The following is a 20,832-nucleotide window of genomic DNA, read 5'->3' on the forward strand; positions in this document are numbered from 1 at the left end:
TGGAAGTTACATTTTCTTTTTGTAGCTGTTTTTATTTCTGACTGTTTTAATGAGATCGGAGCGCTTTAAGGCATTGTTGTGTAATTAGATCAGATACTCTAAAGCTTCACATTGGTTACAAATAACCTAAAACGACAGACGTTTCTTGGCCTGCTCCACACTTTTTACACGTAAAAAAAACACCCATCATCTGACTCAGCTCCCCGGTGTCTATTTATTTTTTCATTATCTTTTTTTAAATAGCACTTCAGAATATTTCTTGCCCTTGAACACAAGCTGAAAAACTCCAGTACCCAATTTGCTGTACTAGTCCAAAAAGTCACAAAGCTTGATTGTTATGTGAGGGAATGATGCATTTGCTTTGTGTGTGCCTGAGTGTGTGAGAGGGGGGAGAGTCAGTCATGATGGCATCCTTGTCATGGGGAGTGGTTTGCATATTAATAAACAGTATATATGAGGCTTTTGCACTGAGGTCAGCACTCGGAGGGACTTCTGTGCACTGAGGAAGGGACCACGTATCACTGCACCAGAGTGAGTTCTGTTTCAGCTTTGCTTGCTGTCACAGTCTGGCTCCTCTCTTTCTCCTTTCTTCTTCTAATCTTATTCTGCCTTTCCTAGAAATACTGTTAGACCAGCTGCGTGGGGGCAAGTTTCATCAAATTATGCTACATGTAGAGCACGTACTGAGAATATTTCATTTTTAGAATTTTGTTAGGTTTATTCAACATGATTCTCTGACTAGTGCTACTGACTTAGCGAGGGATAACCATGAGCTCTACAGGGTGGTGGCAAGTGTAATTCAAGTTCCCCATCTTTATGCCTTCCTTGCTACTTATAGGCATCTTTAAACTGTCTGATCTACTTAAGATATCTGTACAGTCACATGCGCTACTACAGTCAGACTTCAGAAATTATATACTGCTTTTCTAGAGGCAAAAAGGCAGATCATCAGCCTGTTGTTACAGCAAGCCCCCATTTCTCACCAGTGCCTGATGTTATCAGTGCTGAGCTACTTTGATAATCAGGGTATGTGTCAGAGAGACATTTTCCAAAGAAAAAACAACCTCATCAGCATAGCAGCAAAAAGTTGGTGTGGGGAAGCTCCTGATATTCCACAGGGAGTTTTCAGTAAGTGAAAATACATTTCTAAGCAATATTCTATTAGACCTAAGGGCTGATTTATATGCCTTCAATTATATAACAAAGCCAAATCCAGGCTAATGTCAGAGGAATTAGATCAATATTAAGCAGCACGAACCAACTCCTCCAGGTCTTTTTTCTGCACTATTCTCCATTTTCCAAATTCCTGTCTTCTCGTTCACCAGTGGAATAACACACTTGTCTAATTCCCACCATTATTCTACAGAGGAAAACCTCCTGCATCTGCTTCCACTCACCCCATTTTGCTCCTTATCAAAACTCACAGGGTTTTTTGCTGTTGGTTTCTGTCTTTTACTTCAAAATGATACTCTGAATAGCTGTTCAGGATTGTTTTTTTCTTTAAATTCTAACTGCTGTCATTTGCCTATGTGCATAATCCTCCTGCACACATTTCCTCTATTAAAAGCCATCCTTTATTCACTGCTCATTTCAAACTATCCAAGCAAACAAACTGTAGCTATATTTTTCCTGGACTTCTGTGCTCCTTAGAATTGTTTGTAAACACTGGGACTTTCATACTGAAAAGCTGCAACTTTTGTAAAGCAAGAAAAAAAAATAATTAGACAGAGGTCTTTATAAGTTTACTTTTGTTTATTCTTTTGTTTTCTTTAATCCAGAATAGAATCCACCTCTCCCTAAAAATGCGTACATAGTGTGAATTACTCTCTGCCATAGAAGCACACACGCCCAGACACACAATCAAAATCTTTCTGGATAGAAATAAGACTGAAGCTCTCCAAATTTTAAACAGAAAAGATATATGAAGTAAGTCTTGAAGTTCTGGGTTTGTGCACATGAAAGCATGTTAGCCAGTTGTCTTTAGTGCAGCACACTCCTGTGTCACCAACAAACACCCTCTGCTGCTCTAAGGGTTTCCTCTTAAGATTTCTGGTTGCTGTCTGCCATACACAACCTTATTCTAAGCAGTTGGGAAGCAGAAGTAATTGAAAACGTTGCTCACTTTCAAACTGCCTTTGATCAAAACGTCACCATTAAGTAATTACACTACACTGCCTAGGAGCCCCTGATGGCTATGCTTATTCGCATCAGCTGAAGACTTGTGATACACACTGCAAATTTCAAACGGGTGAATTTTTCACCCTTTTCCCAGTTAGTCCAAGAGGAGCGATGAAAAAAGAAGGAAAGAAAAAAGAATCTGCCAAATTTAGCATGTACATTTTAAAGTGCCATCATTTTGAAGATCCTCAGTTATCTGGAGTCAATCTGCTAAAGCACTCATAAAATAAGCTACAACAATGAACTGAAATAAATTAAGTGCTTAATTTTTCATCTCTCTAGAAGTAACATAAAATGCTGCTGGAATGACTCTGTGAAGCATGAGTGTGGGATAGGAGAGAAAACGAGGGCATTCAGCAATACCAAACACATACATCTATGCTTTAGATTTGGTTAGCAGGTGGCAAAAGCAGAAGCAAAACAAAGAAAAGCTTGGTTTGGATGGAAAAAGGCATGAACAGTCTCACAATCTTTCTTTGGTTGATGTCTGATGACAGGCAAGAACAAATGTGGGACATCAGTCTCTGTAACTGTATGCCTCAGTAAACAAGGGTTTTGGTTTTTTTTTTTGTGCCAGGGTACTCTGGGGCAGAGCAAGGAGCCTGCAGCAATGGGCACTGCCCCAAAGCCAGACTCTGCCTGGTGTTTCCATGAACAAAGGTGAAATCATCTGTAAACTGCTGCTCAGAAAGTACTTACTTCTTAAGCGTAGGGACACATAGGTTAGGGGTTTACATACTGAGCAGTTTGTGACCATAACTCATGGGGTCTTGGATGTTTACTGCTCACGGCCAAGTCTCCGTGGTCCTCAAGCTTCTGGCCAGGTGTTGAGTGGGGCTGTAGGTCCACACTTGCTAGTGTTGGTCCCCTCAAGAAGATTGGTGATGCCCAAAGAGTGCTTTAGTGAGGTCCTTGGACTTCTCAGGCCCACTCTGGCTGTGAATACGGTTTCAAAAAAATCAGAAAATACAGGAGATCTGTGCCCCAGCCCACCGTGTTTGTGCCTCCTGGGCAAGGTGGTATGTGCCAGGCACCCCAGGGCAGAGCAGGAGGACACCAGCAATTTGTGACTAGGAGACCTGGTGGGTGGTGCTGAAGAACTCTACAAAATGAATAAAACCTTGCCTCATCTCACCCATGCTGGCTACAGGGAACATATATTGTGCTGAAAAAACCTACCTAATTATTTCTCTTTCATGCCTGTAATTTTGTTTATTTTTGACAAGTTGTACAGTGGATTCACATGTGACAGCTCAAGAGCAAAGTAGTTTAGACTAGCAGAGGGAAGGATTTGGTGTTTGCACTCTCCCTTGTACATATACACACAAATACACATGGCTGGGATAGGAAAAAAAGCTCATTTTTTGACATCCAAGGAAAGATGCTAGGTGGCCAAGACAGTTGTTATACAAATTACTGTGCTGGACATGCTTGTGAGTTCAGGAAATGGACATAAAATCATCCTGGCAAAAACAGCAAAAACTGCCTTTGGAGAGCTGACTAAACCACTTAACACACAGCAACATGACTCACAACTGTGCTCTTTGCTTTGTAAGGATATTGTGAGGGGGTGTTGATTTATCTGAAGACTACAGAGACAGATGCAAGGCATGAATTTTACAGGAATGACTGGTGTTGGCAAGAATTATGATTATTTAGGCTTTTGCTTTACCACAATGCTTCAGGGAATTCTTAAGACATCTGATGAGGAAATAAAAGACTTAAATAGTCTCTCCTGAGAAATTATCCTAACTACTCCTTAGTCTGCATCTTTCCTGAGATCTCTCTTCTTGCAATTTTATTTACCAGTATTTAGTGGTCTCAGGTGTGCAATTTATTCATTTGAAGTTCACTACAGTTTAGGAAGCTGCACAAAACAATTAAAAAAGTTATTTACATAAAACTGGGGCCAAGTAGCTGCAAGTCAAAAGACTGAGGATCAGACAGAAACCAAAGTTATCACAGATGCTCAGGCCCTAAACCAAGGAGCCTGGCACTCGAGGCAGAAGGAGCAGCATGCTGTCAGGGCAGCCCAGCCAAGCCCTGTCCATCATTGTCTCTGCCTCCTTGTACCTGCTGACATGTAAGCACTGCCTCACCCACTTCAGTTAAAATGAATGGGGTGAACATCAAGTATCTGAATTCTTACCATTTTGACTGAAGTTGCCTGAGGGACAGTCACATCAAGAGCAGCAGCTGTGAAGTTAAGTTGGAGAAACCCAGTGGATCCTGGTGTTCTTCAACAGTCTTGACAGCAAACCCATTCACTGTCCAGTCACATTGGACCCTCACCTTAAAAAAAAATATCTCAGAATAAGTATTTTTCTAAATTTCACCGAGATGTGTTTTTATCCTGTGTTCTTGAAGTACTTTTCTAGATCTCCAATTTCCCACATCAGCAAACCAAGCCTAGAGCTTCCTTAGATAATTGCTTTAGGCTCTCCTGCAGCCTCTTTTTTAAACCCACGCATTGACAGATCAGGCCCTTGCTCACACAGCAGAGCTTTACTTATCTTGTCACTTAACATACTCATATCAGTAGTACTCCTCAGTAATTCCACAGCAATGCCTTAAAAACTCTTATGTTTGGAGGCTAATTACCACCACAGGTTGTAAATAACCAGCACACCTGTTAAAGACATGCCAAATCCCACCAAAAAAAAAAACCCAAAACAACCAAAAAACCAACAACCAAAACAGGTCTTTAAGCCATGCATTTATCTAATCTTGAAAATCATGCTAAGAAGTATCAGGCCACAACCATTACATTTGGGATTTGTTATTTCAAAACTCAATTCTACATCAAATTGCATAAACATTTACTTCAGATGATTTGTGTATTAAACAGAAAAGAGTGTGCAGATTTTTTTCTGTTTTCCCTCCAAGGTTCAGATTGCTATCTGGCATAGAAAGAGAAGGCATCAAATGAAAATATTTATTTTCTATAACTGGGGCACAGCAGGAAAAGAGACCATTGCTTTTCAGACAGAGAGTTTATGTCAGACTGAGAGCTGACAGGAATTAGATAGAATTAACTTAAAGCTTTTCATTTTATTCTCTGTCAAAACACAGACTGCTGTGGAAATCTTTCATTGGAAAACTTGCAGTCTTCCATTAATCTGCCAATATTCTCCAATCTTTCTCCCTCAAAAGGGGGGCAGAAATTTTCTTATTTTCTTCACTAAAAAAAGAAACAATAAAAACATCTTTTGGCAGAAAAAAACCCACAAGGAACAAATCATTACTATTTTTAGTTTTCAAAGGCTGAAAATCTTAATCCTTTGATATTTTTTGACTCCATATTAAAAGCAAGACTTTATGCTCGAGAAAAGGAAAATGAGCATTTTTCCTTTTTACTCTGCAGGTAGAGAGGGCCATCCCAATTCTTCAGTTTTCTATTTCCTAATGGGAATCCCAAAGTCATTAGCTTCCCCATTCAGGGAGTACATCACGTAAGATACCTACCATACCCCTCAGTTTTTTCCATGGAAATGGAATTGTTTTTCTTAGTGTTACTTACATCTGGATAAACAGCTTGGATTAAGCCGATGCCTTTGCCAGGCAGAGTCGCCAACCTTCCTCACAGGCAAGGAGTCAGAAGGGGACCAACAGCCACCCCAAGGATGGTTCTTGCTGGCACAGGTGGATTTATCACCAACAAACTCTTTTCTCTCCAAAAAGGGCAAATACATCACTATTTCTGTTTGTACCTTCGGCCTTGTATTTAGACGTGAAATATAAACACAGAGAGTCTTTAGAGAGAATAATTTTTCATCTGAGGGGAAAAATTTAAGGCATTCCTACAGCAACCAATTTGATCAGCAACCAGGAAGGCTGCACCATGCACTGCAGACACGGCAAAGTTGCTTTCCAGCTGGCTCCTGCCCTTTTGGCATTGCTCAAGCAGGAGGAGGTAACCAAACACACCTTTCCCCAAACCTTTTTGACCTTTATGTAAGTTGGTTAAATTAAAAGGAAGAAATACTGGACACGGACATTTTATCTTTCTTACCTTGCTAAAACTGCAAAGTTCATTTTATAATGTTACAGCTGTGGAAGCTTTTCTTTACTTGCCTTCTCCATAACTATTTAAGCCTTACCTCCCTGGTTCCTTCCTCTGAAAATTTAAGAAATGAAGGCAGGAAGACTCACTTGGACAGGGAAACATATTGAGGAAGGAGAAAGCTGCTTTAATACTTGGCTCTCCAATTACAGGGGTGAGGAAATCACATAGAAATTCACAGACAGGCAAAACTGAGCCTAATATTCCTAATGTTTCTCAAGTGAAATAAGGCAGAGTAAGTCTCTTGCCTGGCTAAAAATCTTTTTTTTATACTCCATAAAGTAATACAACTCTCCCCAGCCCCTAAGGGTCAGAATCAAAAATCCATGTTTTTTATTTGGATAGGTCACTCCTGAGATAATAGCCTATGGAAAAATTTTCCTTTCATGTGTAAAGACTCTTTTTTTTATATATACAAATAAAAACCCCATGGACCCATCCAGCTTCTCTACTTTCCCTTTCTAAACTGAGTTTCCTAACTGACATTAACACTACTGGGCCCTGAGACCAGGTGTAAGGAAGAGAAGGAATCATTGAAATAACTCTGAAATCCCAGTGTTACCATTAATGGAAAATGTTCAGCTGATACTGGTTATAAGAACATCAAGCTGTATACATGGCATGGTACATCTAGGACATCACAGAAATACATAAATAAATATACGGATTGGCTGAAATTGCAGTACTCCCTCGAACCCTGTAGGATACCCTAATCAAGCTGTTGGGTATGCATCTATTTCAAACCTACTCATCTAATTTCCAGGCCAGCTTCACAGAAACACCTTGTAAAGTAGCAACTGCTTTAAAAGCAGCACTAAGATCAAAAAGAAAGAATAACGTCCACCAAGCTTTTCAGCTTCAGCTAGATTATTGCTTAGAGAGGGCATGAACTCTGTATCACACTTCATAAAGCAAGATACTTCTTGGCAGAAAGATACCTGTAGGCTTATGTGACTGGAAGCTGATTTGTTGTTGTACTTTCATCTTATGAAATTGTGAAAGGGGAACATATATCAGCTCCAGGAACCAAAGTAGTCTGAGCTGGTAAAACAGCTTAATCTTATAAGAAAATAAATAGAGGTATCCACTGACTGAATCATCACTCACTAGTCCTCAGAAGGAATTTTTCACCTTCCTCATTAGACATGGCAGCACCTTCCCTTCTCATGCCCTTCAGCAAGCACTGGCTTTTCCCTGGAGATCCCGAGGTCCATCCTGCTCTCCCAGCAGCTGATCACAGGCAGTGAGTTCACAGATGCAACCCTAAGTTGTATTAGCACAGGGAAATGAAATAGAACTCCCTCAAGGACCACATCTTGGTCTGGTCTCAGTTCAAGCAATTGCGATGACACTAGGCAGCCAAGACCTCCAGCTTTCCCCTTTTTGGCAGGCCTGTGGCTGTGGCGGCAATGTGTCGGGTGCTATCTGCAGTGCTTTCCATAAGTGACTCCTAAATTAATGAAGAACGCTCGTGTTAAATAAATATACACACGGTATATTTTCCAGGCAGAGAGTTTCAGATTTTTAGAAATACCCAGATGAACCTTAACCCAATGCTACTAGTCTTGCTTGCTGGAGTGAGCAGTTGGATTTCTTTAAATCCTGTAACAATCATGAAACCTTAAAACAAGGAACCCTTTAATTTCTCACAGTGCAAGGTACAATTAAAGGCGTCTTTTTTCAGACTTTGGATGGATGTGAACAAATAGCTCAATTTAGCTGTTTCCTTCCCCTCCACTCTCAGCTTGGGGAAAATGCTTTGCTGCCTGTTGCCTCAAATATTAATAACCTTATCCAAGAAAATGAAATAAAGTGCTGCCTTTTTTCTTTTTTTTTTTTTTTTTTTTTTTTTTTTTTTTTTTTTTTCACTAGTCTGAGGAATATTTCTCTGTATTACTTTGAGGGCTGGATTTTTCCAAAGCAGAGATGAAACACTGTTCCTCTACAAAGTCAAGCAGAGTTGGTGTTTGCTTTCACAAGGCAAACCTCAGGCTGGGAGTGCAGGACGGCACACTGGCTGGCAGAGGCAGACTGCGCTGGATTGTACTGGGCATACACCCAAAACTCATCCTGAGCAGGTGAAATGCAGAGGGTGCACTTGTGATTTACCCTTTAAAACAGAGCAGGGACACATACACTGTCATCCAGTAAAAGCAACAGTATTGCCTACCTTGCAAACACCAGGACTGTTTGCTCCTGTATCCTGCCAGCGCGTTCATACAGTTTCCAGTCTGTCAGTGCTTTTTCTTTTCTGTACTAGCACTGTCTGAAATGCAGCATTTTAGTTCTCAGAGAATGATGCCGATTCCTTCCTGGGCTGTGTTTCTTCACCCTCATATTGCTTGAAGTTTTTAAACTTATTGTTGTGTCCTGCTTCAAATGGAATAAAAGCATCCCAAATTCATCAGGTAATACAGTGTCTCTAAAGACATGAACAGTTTAAAATTATTTAAAATCTAGCCTTAGATGTCTGAGAAACTTGTAACTTCAACCTGAATTTTGACTCATGAGTAATGTAGACGATGCCACTTTTACACACTTTTGACCTCCTCTCAGATTTTCTGTTTGACTTTGTCACCAAGTGACTCCAAAAGCTCAGTTTAATCACGAGATCCATTAATCATTTGTTTAAAGGTATGTTAAAGCCAGTTAAGCCGGCTTTAAGAAAGCCACAGAGGAAAGCTAGTGGGTCAACAACTTTAAAGTATTAAAGCTTACTTAATAGTAAATTCAGACTAGCTGACTTCACTGCTTTGAAAGCTGCATGTGATAAAACGGGCTGAAGTTTCCTCAGGCGCTGACTGTCAACATAGGGCAGAGCAAGTGTACAGGTGGGACCCAGCCATGTATTCATAGCTTTAGAAAATAAAAACTCACTGCTTAGATGGCAGATTTATTGGTGGAAGGTAAATCAGCTCCCTCCTGCATTTATAAACACTTGGCTTTGCAACAAACTCCGACAGATTTAATAGCACCAGGCAGGTGGCTAAGTGGTTGCAAGTCTGGGCACTGTTTCCCCCCACCAATGCCTTGCCACGATTAAACATAAAGAAAAATAACTGTAAATAGTTTTAAAGATTCCCCTGTCCCCCCAAAATAAACAAAAGCACAAACTCAAAGCCCCAAAATAGATCTTTTCCCCTAGAAGTGGCGTTTTTCAATCATTTAATCACTCTGGACATTTTTTTTAAATGGTTTTAAGTTGTTCCTCATGTTCTGGTCCTTTACAAAACACACTGGGAGAATGGGGTAAAGGAGGATAAGGAGAAGACCCAACAACCTTCCTTGTATATTTGGCAAAAGCTATTCTGAACACAACCATTTCTTTCCTTAAGAAACCTATGTGGAATTGTTTAGGAAGAGCTACTCCTGACATTTCTCAATGAATACAAATAAAAAATAAAACCGACAAACATTTACAAAAACATGCTTACAATAGAGCTATAGAGGCCTTTAAAATGTCAAATATTTTTTGTAAACTCCTGGTAGGGCTGGGGTTTTTTTGTTCACAGATGGAAAAAAATTCATAAGCTTAAATGCGCATTAACACTGCAAATATTTGATTACTCCTTGCAGTGTATTCATTAGAAATTTGTTTAGCTTTGCTTTAGACATTTCAAACAATAGTTTCCACTGCTTCCTTGACAGACCAAAATATTCCACAGTCTACTACAACAGCCAGAAAAAGACTTTCTGGTCTTCAGCCAAAATTCCCTTTTCTTTACATCATCTCACTACTCCTGATTATACACATCTTTGTATACAAATTTCTCCCACAGTAAGAATCAGACTCGTTCAAAATGCTCATCACCAGAAATGTTCTGCTTCACTCATCCCCAGCCTGCTCTATATATAGCTGTCTACTGCCTTCCTCATGACGGTACCTTAAAATTTTCTATTCTTGTGTTTTTAATGCCTTCCGGCTGTTGACAGCTTTCCGCTAACACAGGGCGAAGCAGGCGAGAGGTACCTGAGGTACAGGAGCTGTGGGAGCCGTGTAGTAAATCCAGGGCACTGGAACTTCTGTTGCTGTTTGTGAAAAAAGCTCTGCAGACACCCCAAAAGAAGGGAAGCAGACACTGTGGGTTTTGCACGTTAAAGGTCATATCCTATCCAAATGCAGATTGAATCAGTAGTATTCACTTGTCTCCAAAAAAAAAAAGTAAGAATCAAGTGTTTTTTTTTTTTTTTTCTTTTAGTCCCAAATCATTGTCATGTCTAATTTGAATCTCAGATAACACATGCCGTTTCAAAAATGCCATTCCTTGCTCTTAAATGACCACACAAATTCAGAAGCAGGGACAAATGGCGAAAAAAAAATCCAAACAAATGACAATCTCATCCTCACTTTTTACAGTAATTTTGTAGACATATAATCCAAACTCATTCTGCATAAATAAATAAATATAATATATAGTATTATATAAGCACAATAAAGTAATAAGTAATAAATGTGTCCACAAAATTTGAAAATAGAGAAGCAAAGTTTTACCACTTAGCCAAAACATACTTGAAAAAATTGGAATTCTCAAAATATATCTCTTTAGAGAAAGAAAAAGTTACACCTGTAATCTGGGAGCTGCCCTTGCCAAGCAGCAAACAAACATATTTTCTGGTAACTAACACATCCAGAGAACTAGTCACATCCTAATGTAATTCATTTTGCCTGAAGTTTCCCTCTTATATACAGTACAAAGGAACACACTTGTTTGACTTAAAATAATTGCAGTGACATCTTTGTTTTGAAGCACTTGTAGATATCTCCATTGGTAACTCTCTGCTCCTGCTTCTCTGCTGGGCCATCAGCTGTGCAAAATCCCCATTTACTAATAATCTCTTTTGACCCTGCTGTGTGCCCTAGGGGAACAGGTAATTTCCATGATAAATTAAGCAGCTTCCAATTTCTCTCTTCCCCCCCCCCTTTTTTTTTTTTTTTTCTTTTCCCCCCTTTGCTGCTCTGAGGATGGAAAGTAGATGTTTTGACTTTTGAGGAGAAAGTGGAAGAGGCAGGTTGCTCTTTTCAGCATGAGTTAAGTGCAGGTTTTCCTGGTTACTGAACAAATAGCCTCTCCCTCTAAAGTGAAAGCTGATGATACATCTACCCTCGACCATATGTTTTCAAAGGCAAGATGACTAAATAGGGGGTTATTTCTATTGCAAGGTTATGTAGTAGCACTCACTCATGAAAACCCCCAAAAGTCCCATTCTTTCCCACTGCAGATGATCTGTGTTGCACAATTTATTAATAACACTCTGAATCTGATGTATATAAAAGAATAGTAAGTGATATGCAAGGTCTACTTTAAGGCCCAAATGAGAAAGGGTTTTGCTTTGGGTGAGGAAGTGGATGGTTGTTCTAATTTCCTTTAGGCAGTACAGTTAAATTTCAGCTGAGGTCATAGATATCTCTTATTAAGGTGCTATGTGTGCCGAGTTTAAAAGCTTACTTTTAGTTTCAAGTGACCTGAGCCATTCACCTTTCCTGCACCATCCTTGTTGTACAATCAAACTCATGAGTATTTTCTTTTGTTGCCTGTTACTCTAAGAAACAATTAGAGCCTTCCTGTTACAAGATTCCTAATTACAACTGAAGGGGAAAAAAATAATCAAAAGAAAACCTAATAAAGTAATTTCAAGTTTTCTTCTGGCTTCTGTACAAGAAACAGAATTTGATGACAATTTGCTCAAAACAACAGTGTAGATAGTTTCCATAGAAAATTTTCCTTCTAAAACAGGCTGGGTTAATAGTCTACATGACTAGGCTCATAGTTAATGAGGAAAAATCACAACAGTTTGGTAATTGCCATGATTTGGTCTTGGATGAATGTCTCCATAAGCAACAGAGGCTAAGCCAGGCAGGCTTGAACAAATTTGCTGCTCAGGACAGCAACTATCTTCTGTTAGAGCATATGATTTTAGATCTGCACTCTGAAAAACACTTTATAAAAGCGTCCTGAGTTTGGAGTCAAAAGAAAAAAAAAAAAAAAGCTGAAAAAAACCAAGCCATCTTTCTGGAGATACACAAGGAGGAACTGCAGGTTTAACTGTCATTGTCCATGTCTAAATATTGTGGCTGACAAATGCAGAACAAAAAGGTGTGAGTAATGCAATGATTGCAAAGTACAATACATCACGGCTTAGTGTAATATGTCCTTTGCCTTATGTTTCAAAAATAAGCATATGGTGTGCTTTTGTAAAAAGGTGTGGAGTGACTCATATCAAAAGCAACACAGTGTCTTCCCTTTCAGGGATCCAGCATGACACAGTACAAGCTGACATACTTCAATCTACGAGGACGAGCAGAAATCAGCCGCTACCTGTTTGCCTATTCGGGCAAGAAGTATGAAGACCACAGGATAGCAGCAGCAGACTGGCCCAAAATCAAACCAAGTAAGTAGCATGGGATCTTATATCCAAAGCTCCGCTAGAAATGTTGATGAAAAGCAAAGCAATTGAGGAGGTTACTATTTGTTTCATGACCAGAAAGACATTTAATTCCTGGCTTTAATGAAGCTTATGGGGATTTTATTGCCTAGGCAGCCAAAATGTCATTCCTGATACTCTCTCTCACTGAAGTCTGGATCTAAATTTTCAGTCTAAAATGACTTAGCGGCTGGCCATCCAGCTGGGCTTTTACTCCTTATCAATTCAGTTCAGCTTTTGTCTGCCTAAAGCTGACTAGATGCATGCTAATCTTCCCAGCTTCTTTGAAGGATTTGGTCTCAAAGATCACACTGCAGCCTTCACCCCAGTTTTAGAAAGCCAAATTGGAAATGTGTCAAGAACAACACTGCTTCGCAACCTCAAAGGTCTTCAGAGAAGGAAAGTGATAAATAAAAAGAAATCAGTTGATACACTAAAGAAAAAACAAAAGGATTGGAAGAGGTGCTAGAATATCACGATTCCTAAGAACAGCCCTCATAAGAGTACTTTGCAGGCTCCAGTACTCCATTTTTTAGTTAAAAGGAACCTCTTTCCAGCTATTAAAACGGTTTGTTATTTCTCTTCATTAACTGTAGTTCAAATGAAACAGATCTTGAGTCTGGAGCCTGGGGATATGAAATCAGAAATATCTGTGTCTTCATTTCATGGACTTGTCCCAAGTTTTGCTACACAGGCTATGACACTTTTCACATCCAGAATGAAGAATAACACCTTTAATTTGGGGAAGATACACAACTAGTGCATAATGTGATTTCCATTAACCAAAGTTTCTTGGTAGGCTTTCACACCATTTTTAATAAGCCCAGCAAGCAGGCTGACAAATTCTTGTAGGGTGCAGTTAAATTTGGTCTTTCCCATAATGTTCACAGTGACTTGAATGACAAATATTCAAGCACCACTGCTAAGTGGCAGCTGAAGCCCATCTGTGGTAGAAAGAAAATCTAGAAAACACTACCTAATAACCCACAGAGAGCACTGTAAATGAAGCAGTGAAAACAGAATATTTTCAGTTAGGGATGGCTGACTTTGGAAACCTCTTTTTAAGAGCTTAAACCTACTGAGCATGTAAAATAGTTTAAGTCTCTCCCACTGCAATTTTTTGTGAAAGCAGGGCAGAAGCTAAAGGTAAGGCTGAGAATTCAGAAGAATAGAGGAAAGCTCTGCATAAGACTTCTTCGTACTTAACTACACACATATACCCACTTATGTAATGAAATAAAGTTCAGAAAATATTAACAAAGTATAATTCTATGTAGAGATTTGCACACTGATTTTTAAGACAAATTAAAAAGATGAAACATAAGTAGTGATTTAAAGGCTACAGAGGCATTCACATCCTAGGACAAGATGTTCTAACAGCAGATCTATCAATCAATATTGATGATGTCCCCAGTGTCCAAGCCAGCACAAGAAAACAGTGCAGGAAAATCCTTCCTATGCTTTTCTTCAGTGCTCACATCATGAACTTCCCAGTGAAGCTTTATATGTATGGTACTTGTTCACTACAGTGTATGCCTAGTTGCAACATCATTACCACTGAAACACTGGGAGCAGAGGCATCGAAGAAATCCCAAGACAGTTTGCAGCTGTCTCTGCTGCATTAACAAATTTTGGTTAAGTCATTTAACCTTTGGATGCTTTTGTTTCTCTTTTGGTGATGTGAAAAGTTTGTTAGCAGGTTTACGAAGGGTTAATCAAAATTTATCATTTTCTTTGCATAATGGCCTTTCATAGCAGCCTTTACTATGACTGACCCCTAGATGACATTCCAAAGCAATTAAGAAGTTTAGTAAAATGTGGGAGCTTCTGCTCTCAGATGTGTGAAATCATCCATGCAAAATTTGTGCTGAGCTAGGAGTTCTGCGAATTTCAGGCTTCTGTAGACAGTGTGCTTCAAGTCAGTGGATGGGAACTGGAATGTTTTGTGCTATTTGACCAGGAAAACATACACCTACAAAGAAATATTGGATGCATATCTGAAAGTGTTATTCCATCTCATACCAGGATGCTAAACTTGTGCTTCTGGAAGGCTCGCTGAACTCTAGCTCAAGCACTAATGTAATGATGGCATTTGCCACCAGTTGCATTTGCACTGCAGACAGTATGTAAATTAAGAGGTTCATCATCTAAAACAAGAGTAAAGGTATCTTGTTTGAATGCATAACAATGTAATGCTGCTAAGGAAATTGGGCATCAACTAACCTCCTCCTTTGTGAAGCAGTTGTTCCTCATGGTATTTCCAAAGTAATCTCCCACAGGCAAATAATTCAGCAAAACTTCAAATAAGCAACAGTAGCACCAGCACCCAGGCTTTGCAGTAAACAGCCTTACACTGTAGAAGACCCATAGCCACTGCCCCAATCTGCCCTAAAATACCTAAACACTGACTTAGCAGGCCATAACTTAGCACAAGAAATGGTTGCCTCCTAGCTAAGGACTAGGTCATATAGGGTTTGTGTGTCTTAACGTTACTACAGTATTGCATACAGCAGAGATGCACCATTTGCCATAAGGAAAACAAACCACTTGCATTCTCTACTATCCTGAAATTTTTGCCAAAAAATTTTAATTATTGCTGCGTTCAACAGTAAGTATGAAATGAGGAGATCCCTCCAACCCACTGAGCATACACAAGCATAGTTCATGCTGTTGAGAGATCTCATACACTACTATCAATCACATTTTGTATTCAAACCTTCTTTTTGAAGCTCAGGATATATTTTTTTTTCCCCATTTTGCCTGGACTGGTTCTACTTCAAAAAGGACAGAAATAAAGTAGCAGATTCCAATCAGTCTCATCCTGGTGAAAACCAAAGGGTGGTAAGTGTTTAGCAATCATAAGGGGAATTACAACTCCATTTGATGTAATAGCAGCTACTGTAATAGCAGTTTGATACACTGTTTAGTTTGCAATCTTTAAAATAATCATTAAAATTGGTTCTATTAATTGGACTAATTACACAATTATATATTGAAGTGAGATTAGGACATACCACAAAAATTGCACTGCACACTTGCATACAATATGTTAAATGCAAACCCACTCTCCCATGAAAGATCTGAAATCAATTTTGACTGCAGAGTCTGCAAATAAAACATAATGTCCCTCCTCTTAAAAACTTCAGGTATGATGAAGTAAGATAGAGAAAAAAAATAAAGACCTACAGAAGAGGAAACTTGGTTCTCTTAAGTTTAGACAAGGAGAGACTCTTCATGATTCCTGAGCTACTAAGGGGAAAAAAAAAAAAAATAAAATCTAAGAATGAGTTTCTCTAAGAGTACAAGGAGTTGGGTCTCTGCACAGAGGACAGATTTTCTCCATCAATTTAAAAAAAAAAAAAAAAAAAAACCACCCTCCCACCCAAATCATCATACCATATAAAACAAGATACTGTCATTATTCTGAAGACTTATTTGTTAGTTCTCCTGTAAAATTGAAGGGAAAATAGAAAATGTGTGCATTAAGATTAATGTGCAGAAAGGCCATTTAGAAAGTGGAATTGCAGCCACTGCAAGTTTTATTTTGACCCGGACTGAAAAGTGTGATGGGTTTTGTTGTTTGTTTTAGCATTTTTCATGTGGGTCCCCCCAGCAGGCTTTTGTCTTAATGGTCCTTCAGGAAAATGAGTAACTCTTTCTTCTAGAAATACCATCTCACTTGATTTTGTTTACACATAAGTGGTAGGGTTTGGTTTTGTTTTTTTTTTTAGAGGAAGGCATAACAAAAACTTATGTCATTTGGCCTATACATTCTGCAATTAAAATTTCTGTATCTCAACATTTATTTTTCCCTTCTTTCACTAATTAGATCATCTTTGGCAAATTTTCCAGTTGCTGATTTGAGGCAAGGGCTGTACTTTATAATAGTTTATAATGCAAAGAAGCTTAAGCAAGCTAGTAATGCAAGTAATTAGCGTTGACTAGCTTTAGCAAAGAATTTTAAAAACCAGATTAATATCAAGTAGCAGCTTTACATGGCCCTTCACTCTGTGTAAGTGAATAGTCATTTAAATAACTAAACAAACTCACATTTAACGTTTCCTTTTGAACGGACTTTGACTTGACTATGCCACCATTTAATCTCTAGCCCATTCAAGATCTATACACTAGCACATAGTAGACTCATTCAAGACCTGTATTGCCACATAATAGGCTCCTCACAAAAAGCATCACTGTACTGATATAAGTTATGATATAGCAGAAAATCCACTGTAATGGTGCACAAAGTTACCATCTCCTTGAAATATTAGGCTAGCATGCAATAACAGCTTTTGTTCTGTGGCTCATTCGGGAATTCCAAGCAATGGCAATTACACAGACTTTATTGTCATAGCAAAGGATGCTTTCATTGCACTGATGGCTGTAAACGTCCCATAAACTGTTTAGGAAGGGTGAAACGGTGCTTGAAAGGTCCTCAGAAAACTTGACAGACTAATTATTGCCCCAAAAATACTTCCAAGATAATAGATAGATCTGGAGAGGGACCTGACAGCAGACCACGATTCCTCGAGGGAGCAGCTGTCCTGTTTCCTGAGTGACTTTAGCTCTGGCTAAAATGTATAAATAGCTATCTTTGAGTAAAAAGTAGGGCTTAGCAATCACTTCAGGGAAAATATGAGTTGTAATAGGTACAACACTTAAGCTGGGCTGAGTTTAGATCAGAGCACCATCCTGCTCAGCCCCTTCTAGAAGATACAGATTCTGAATGCCTCCAGCTCCAGGACAATCACTTCCCAGGGGCCTTGCTCCTCTGCCAGCCTTAATTTGTTTCTCATGATTCTATTTAAATATAAATGGAAAGGAAAAGCAGTTATGGTTAATTTTCAAGGTGAAGAAAAACTTATTTTGACAGAGATATTGTAGGAAGAAGCATGGCCATGACATTTGTTTTTCTCAATCTTTGACCAATCCAGCTGCCTTACTATGGCATCAATCTAAGCTGCTTGATTGCAAAACCATTAATTATTCAGGTTTTGAGGAACAATCAAATGTTTCAATACAAGCTGTTTCACATCAAGGCCATGGATGATTTCAATACAGGCAGAAGGAAACATGGGGAAGAGCAGGTCAACACAGGGGAAACAGGGGAACCTGCAACCACACCTGGGAGCAAAGCTGAGGTGAGTCAGGATAAATGTGGCAAGGAAAGAACAGGGATGATGAAGAGAAGAATAAGATAGAAGTTAACATGAGTGGAAAGGGAAGAAAGAGCTAAGGGAAGGAGGAAATTAGAAACTCTATCTGCATAGGGGCTCTTTTCTGGCTGGGGGAGAACAGCAGTGAGAAGGATAGTACAGCACTAAACTCTGGTTTCTCCACACCAACAGCCAACCAGCCTAGCTGCCAGGCTTGGACAAAACTATGCTCAGCTTGGTGTTGTCTTTCCCCTCCTTTTCTCAGAAACAGGCCCACATGAGCACCATCCACTGTGTCATGCCCAGGAGGATGAGTGAGCAGTTCATCGTCAAAGGGAAGGTCTGAACACGAGTGAGAACCTATAGGCATGCCAGGATGGGAATAATTACCACAGCCCTTTAAGGACTTCATGGGATGGACACAATTTATACAGATGCCTTTGCTTTTAACACATATCAGGCCTCATCTCACCTGCTTAGTGTCCAGAAGAGACTATATAAACACAATAGTTCCAGTCACAAAAGCCAACAAAAATTAAAGTATGCATAAGAAGGAATTCATCCAACTGTTAAGCACTGCACAGATACATCAGTGAGTTCTTTCTAAAATGAAAAGAGAGACTGCAGATCAGTCTGAAGACTTACTCTCTGTCAAGGTTTTCTTCATGGGGAGTGTAAAGTCTGTGCACATTTCATTCCAGCATGCAATGTTAAAAACAGTAAATAACTAAGATAATAGGAAAAATAAAGAACTTGCTGATGAAAGTTCAATTTAAAGATGACTACAGGTTTACTTATCCAAACACCATGCTTTTTAAGAACCCTGTTCCTCTTTTCAGCAAGTTTTCAATCTAAATCTGGAAGTCAACACAAGCGTTCATAGCGCCTTCTACTTCAGATGAGCAACAAAGCAAGTAGAAACTAAAAGGGAAAGGTCATATATTTTGTGCATGCCTGAGAAATGACGCTGTTTTACAATGACGGCAACAGATTTTTCTAGTTTTCTTTCTTAAAATGGATTTGCTCAAGTGGGAGTCAGAAACTTTGCAAGACAACATTGTTTTGAAAAACACGGAAAGGACATCCATCTGGATACACAAGAGTATAAACTGACGCAAGTACGAAGCAGCCCCCTAACCGATCAAGGTTAAAGAAAAAGTAGCAAAGTGACATGCACATCCTTTCAGTCTGCACTACTGCGGTTGAACTGTTCACGATCGTTCTCTGATTGATATTGTTTCATGGTTTGCCCCCAACAACCCTCATTCTACCATATGAGATCTATCTCACACTCTGGCTTCACGTGCCACCTCTTTTGCTTGCTCATCAACATAGGAACCTAACAGGAGCCGACCCACATGCTGTGTTCATCTGAATTTGCCCAAACCATGCCTTTCACCAAAAATGTGTAAAATTTAGCAGTTTTAATTCAGTGCTTATACACATGGCACATTTGAACATCCCTGGAGGTTCCTTGAGCATGTGTTGTTGAGGAGCACCACAGGAGGTTCAAAGCAAGCCACAGAAGCCTGTATCCATGAGTGTAAGGCTAACACTGCTTAAATTCGTGTACAGACAGATGGTAATTTGGAGTCCCTGAGTAGACTGCCTGGCTGTGGTTTTTGCTGCACTTCAAAAAATGGACTACAGGCAAGGTGTATTGAGGCCAGATTGAGGTAATTCATCGAACACTGACCTTGCCTCCAGAAATCAAACTGCCCCCATCCAGTGTGACAGCTCTTTGCATCCTTCCTTAGGATAAACCATGTGACAGAAATCCACCCCCCGCTTCTCCACTTGGAAAAGGTAGTCTTCAGTTTTCACAGGGAACACATTCCTACTCACAACAGCCAAACTTACATATATGATCAGTCTTCTGGTTTTGTTATGAATTAGTTTTGAATTTATGAATATAGGAAATTGTGCTTTTAAGTTATAAGATCAAAAAGATACTTAACTGCAGGTTTCTGAAAACTTTGGTCTTGTTATAAGAATTTTGGATAATAATGTTCCAAAGGCAAAGAGATATTTTTTTCCCCTACATTTTTCCAGACTGAGAATGCAACTTTATAAGCAATTATACCTTTTCCATCAATACAGAGGAAATGGACCATAAATATTTTCTGTCCCTTGACTGTTCTTTGCTATTTTATTCAGCTGTAAAGCAGCCTGGACATCTGCTATACTTTCTGGTGTGCAAGAATAGCATGCCCTACACCCAAGAAGAAAAAACAAATTTTTACAATGCACAGCACAAGTGTGCATTCTTCAAACTTCTTGGAATTACACTCCTTTACAGCTTAACTCAGTAGTCAACAAAAATCAATGTTTAATCATATATATACACCCTCTATCAGCAAGAAAAAAACCACCTACTTTCATATTCAAATCACAATTTTTTCCCCCTGTTCTTAAGAAAACATCAAATGGTGTTTTGAACACACAACAAAGGAAGAAACATCTCTTATTTACCATCTGTTATGCTTTAAATAGTTCATTGTTTAGTAATGATGGAAATAGATATGCTGCCTCTTAGCAAAAAACCCTCCAAGCCTCATTATAAATCAAAGCATAATGGGTTTTGGACATTTAAAACTCACGGGACAATGTGCAATAAAATCTGATCTCATTTATAAATTTTATACTTGATTATGAAACAAGTGTATGAATGTTTTTATTGCATACAAAACAAAGCTATATTTTAAATTGTAACCTCAGTTTCTTTTCCAGGAGAGAATAACCAGATCTTAATGAAAACAGCTTAGCTCTAAGGAGGAAGCAGTTTTTAGGCATTGCTCATATTTTCAAGGAATGAATAGCAATTCCCTTGAATTCTATTAACTGCTAGGGGAGAAAAAAAGAAAGTGAGTCCAGAAATGGCCAGATTTCTGAGAAACAGAACATGAGAGATTACTACTACACTCTGCCACCCAGCTGCCTTTCACAATTGAATACACGATCCTCAACTGTGAGAAAGATGCCTCCCTCCCTTTTGCTAAGGGTTTCTTAAAA

At 39.1% G+C, this 20,832-nt stretch overlaps 1 protein-coding gene across 1 annotated transcript in view; it reads left to right on the top strand.

Moving 5' to 3' along the window:
• The first annotated feature begins 400 nt into the window (after window positions 1-400).
• HPGDS (hematopoietic prostaglandin D synthase) overlaps window positions 401-20,832 on the top strand; it is a 30,842-nt gene continuing 10,410 nt past the window's right edge. Inside the window, exons 1-2 of the mRNA XM_026847620.1 lie at window positions 401-531; window positions 12,490-12,631. Of these exons, the coding sequence (XP_026703421.1) occupies window positions 12,499-12,631 (133 nt within the window). The 5' untranslated portion in view covers window positions 401-531; window positions 12,490-12,498. The remainder of the gene's footprint in view (window positions 532-12,489; window positions 12,632-20,832) is intronic.

The sequence above is a fragment of the Athene cunicularia genome, assembly GCF_003259725.1.
Source record: "Athene cunicularia isolate RWA chromosome 4 unlocalized genomic scaffold, athCun1 chr4_part2, whole genome shotgun sequence".
In the NCBI taxonomy this organism is placed as follows: Eukaryota; Metazoa; Chordata; class Aves; order Strigiformes; family Strigidae; genus Athene; species Athene cunicularia.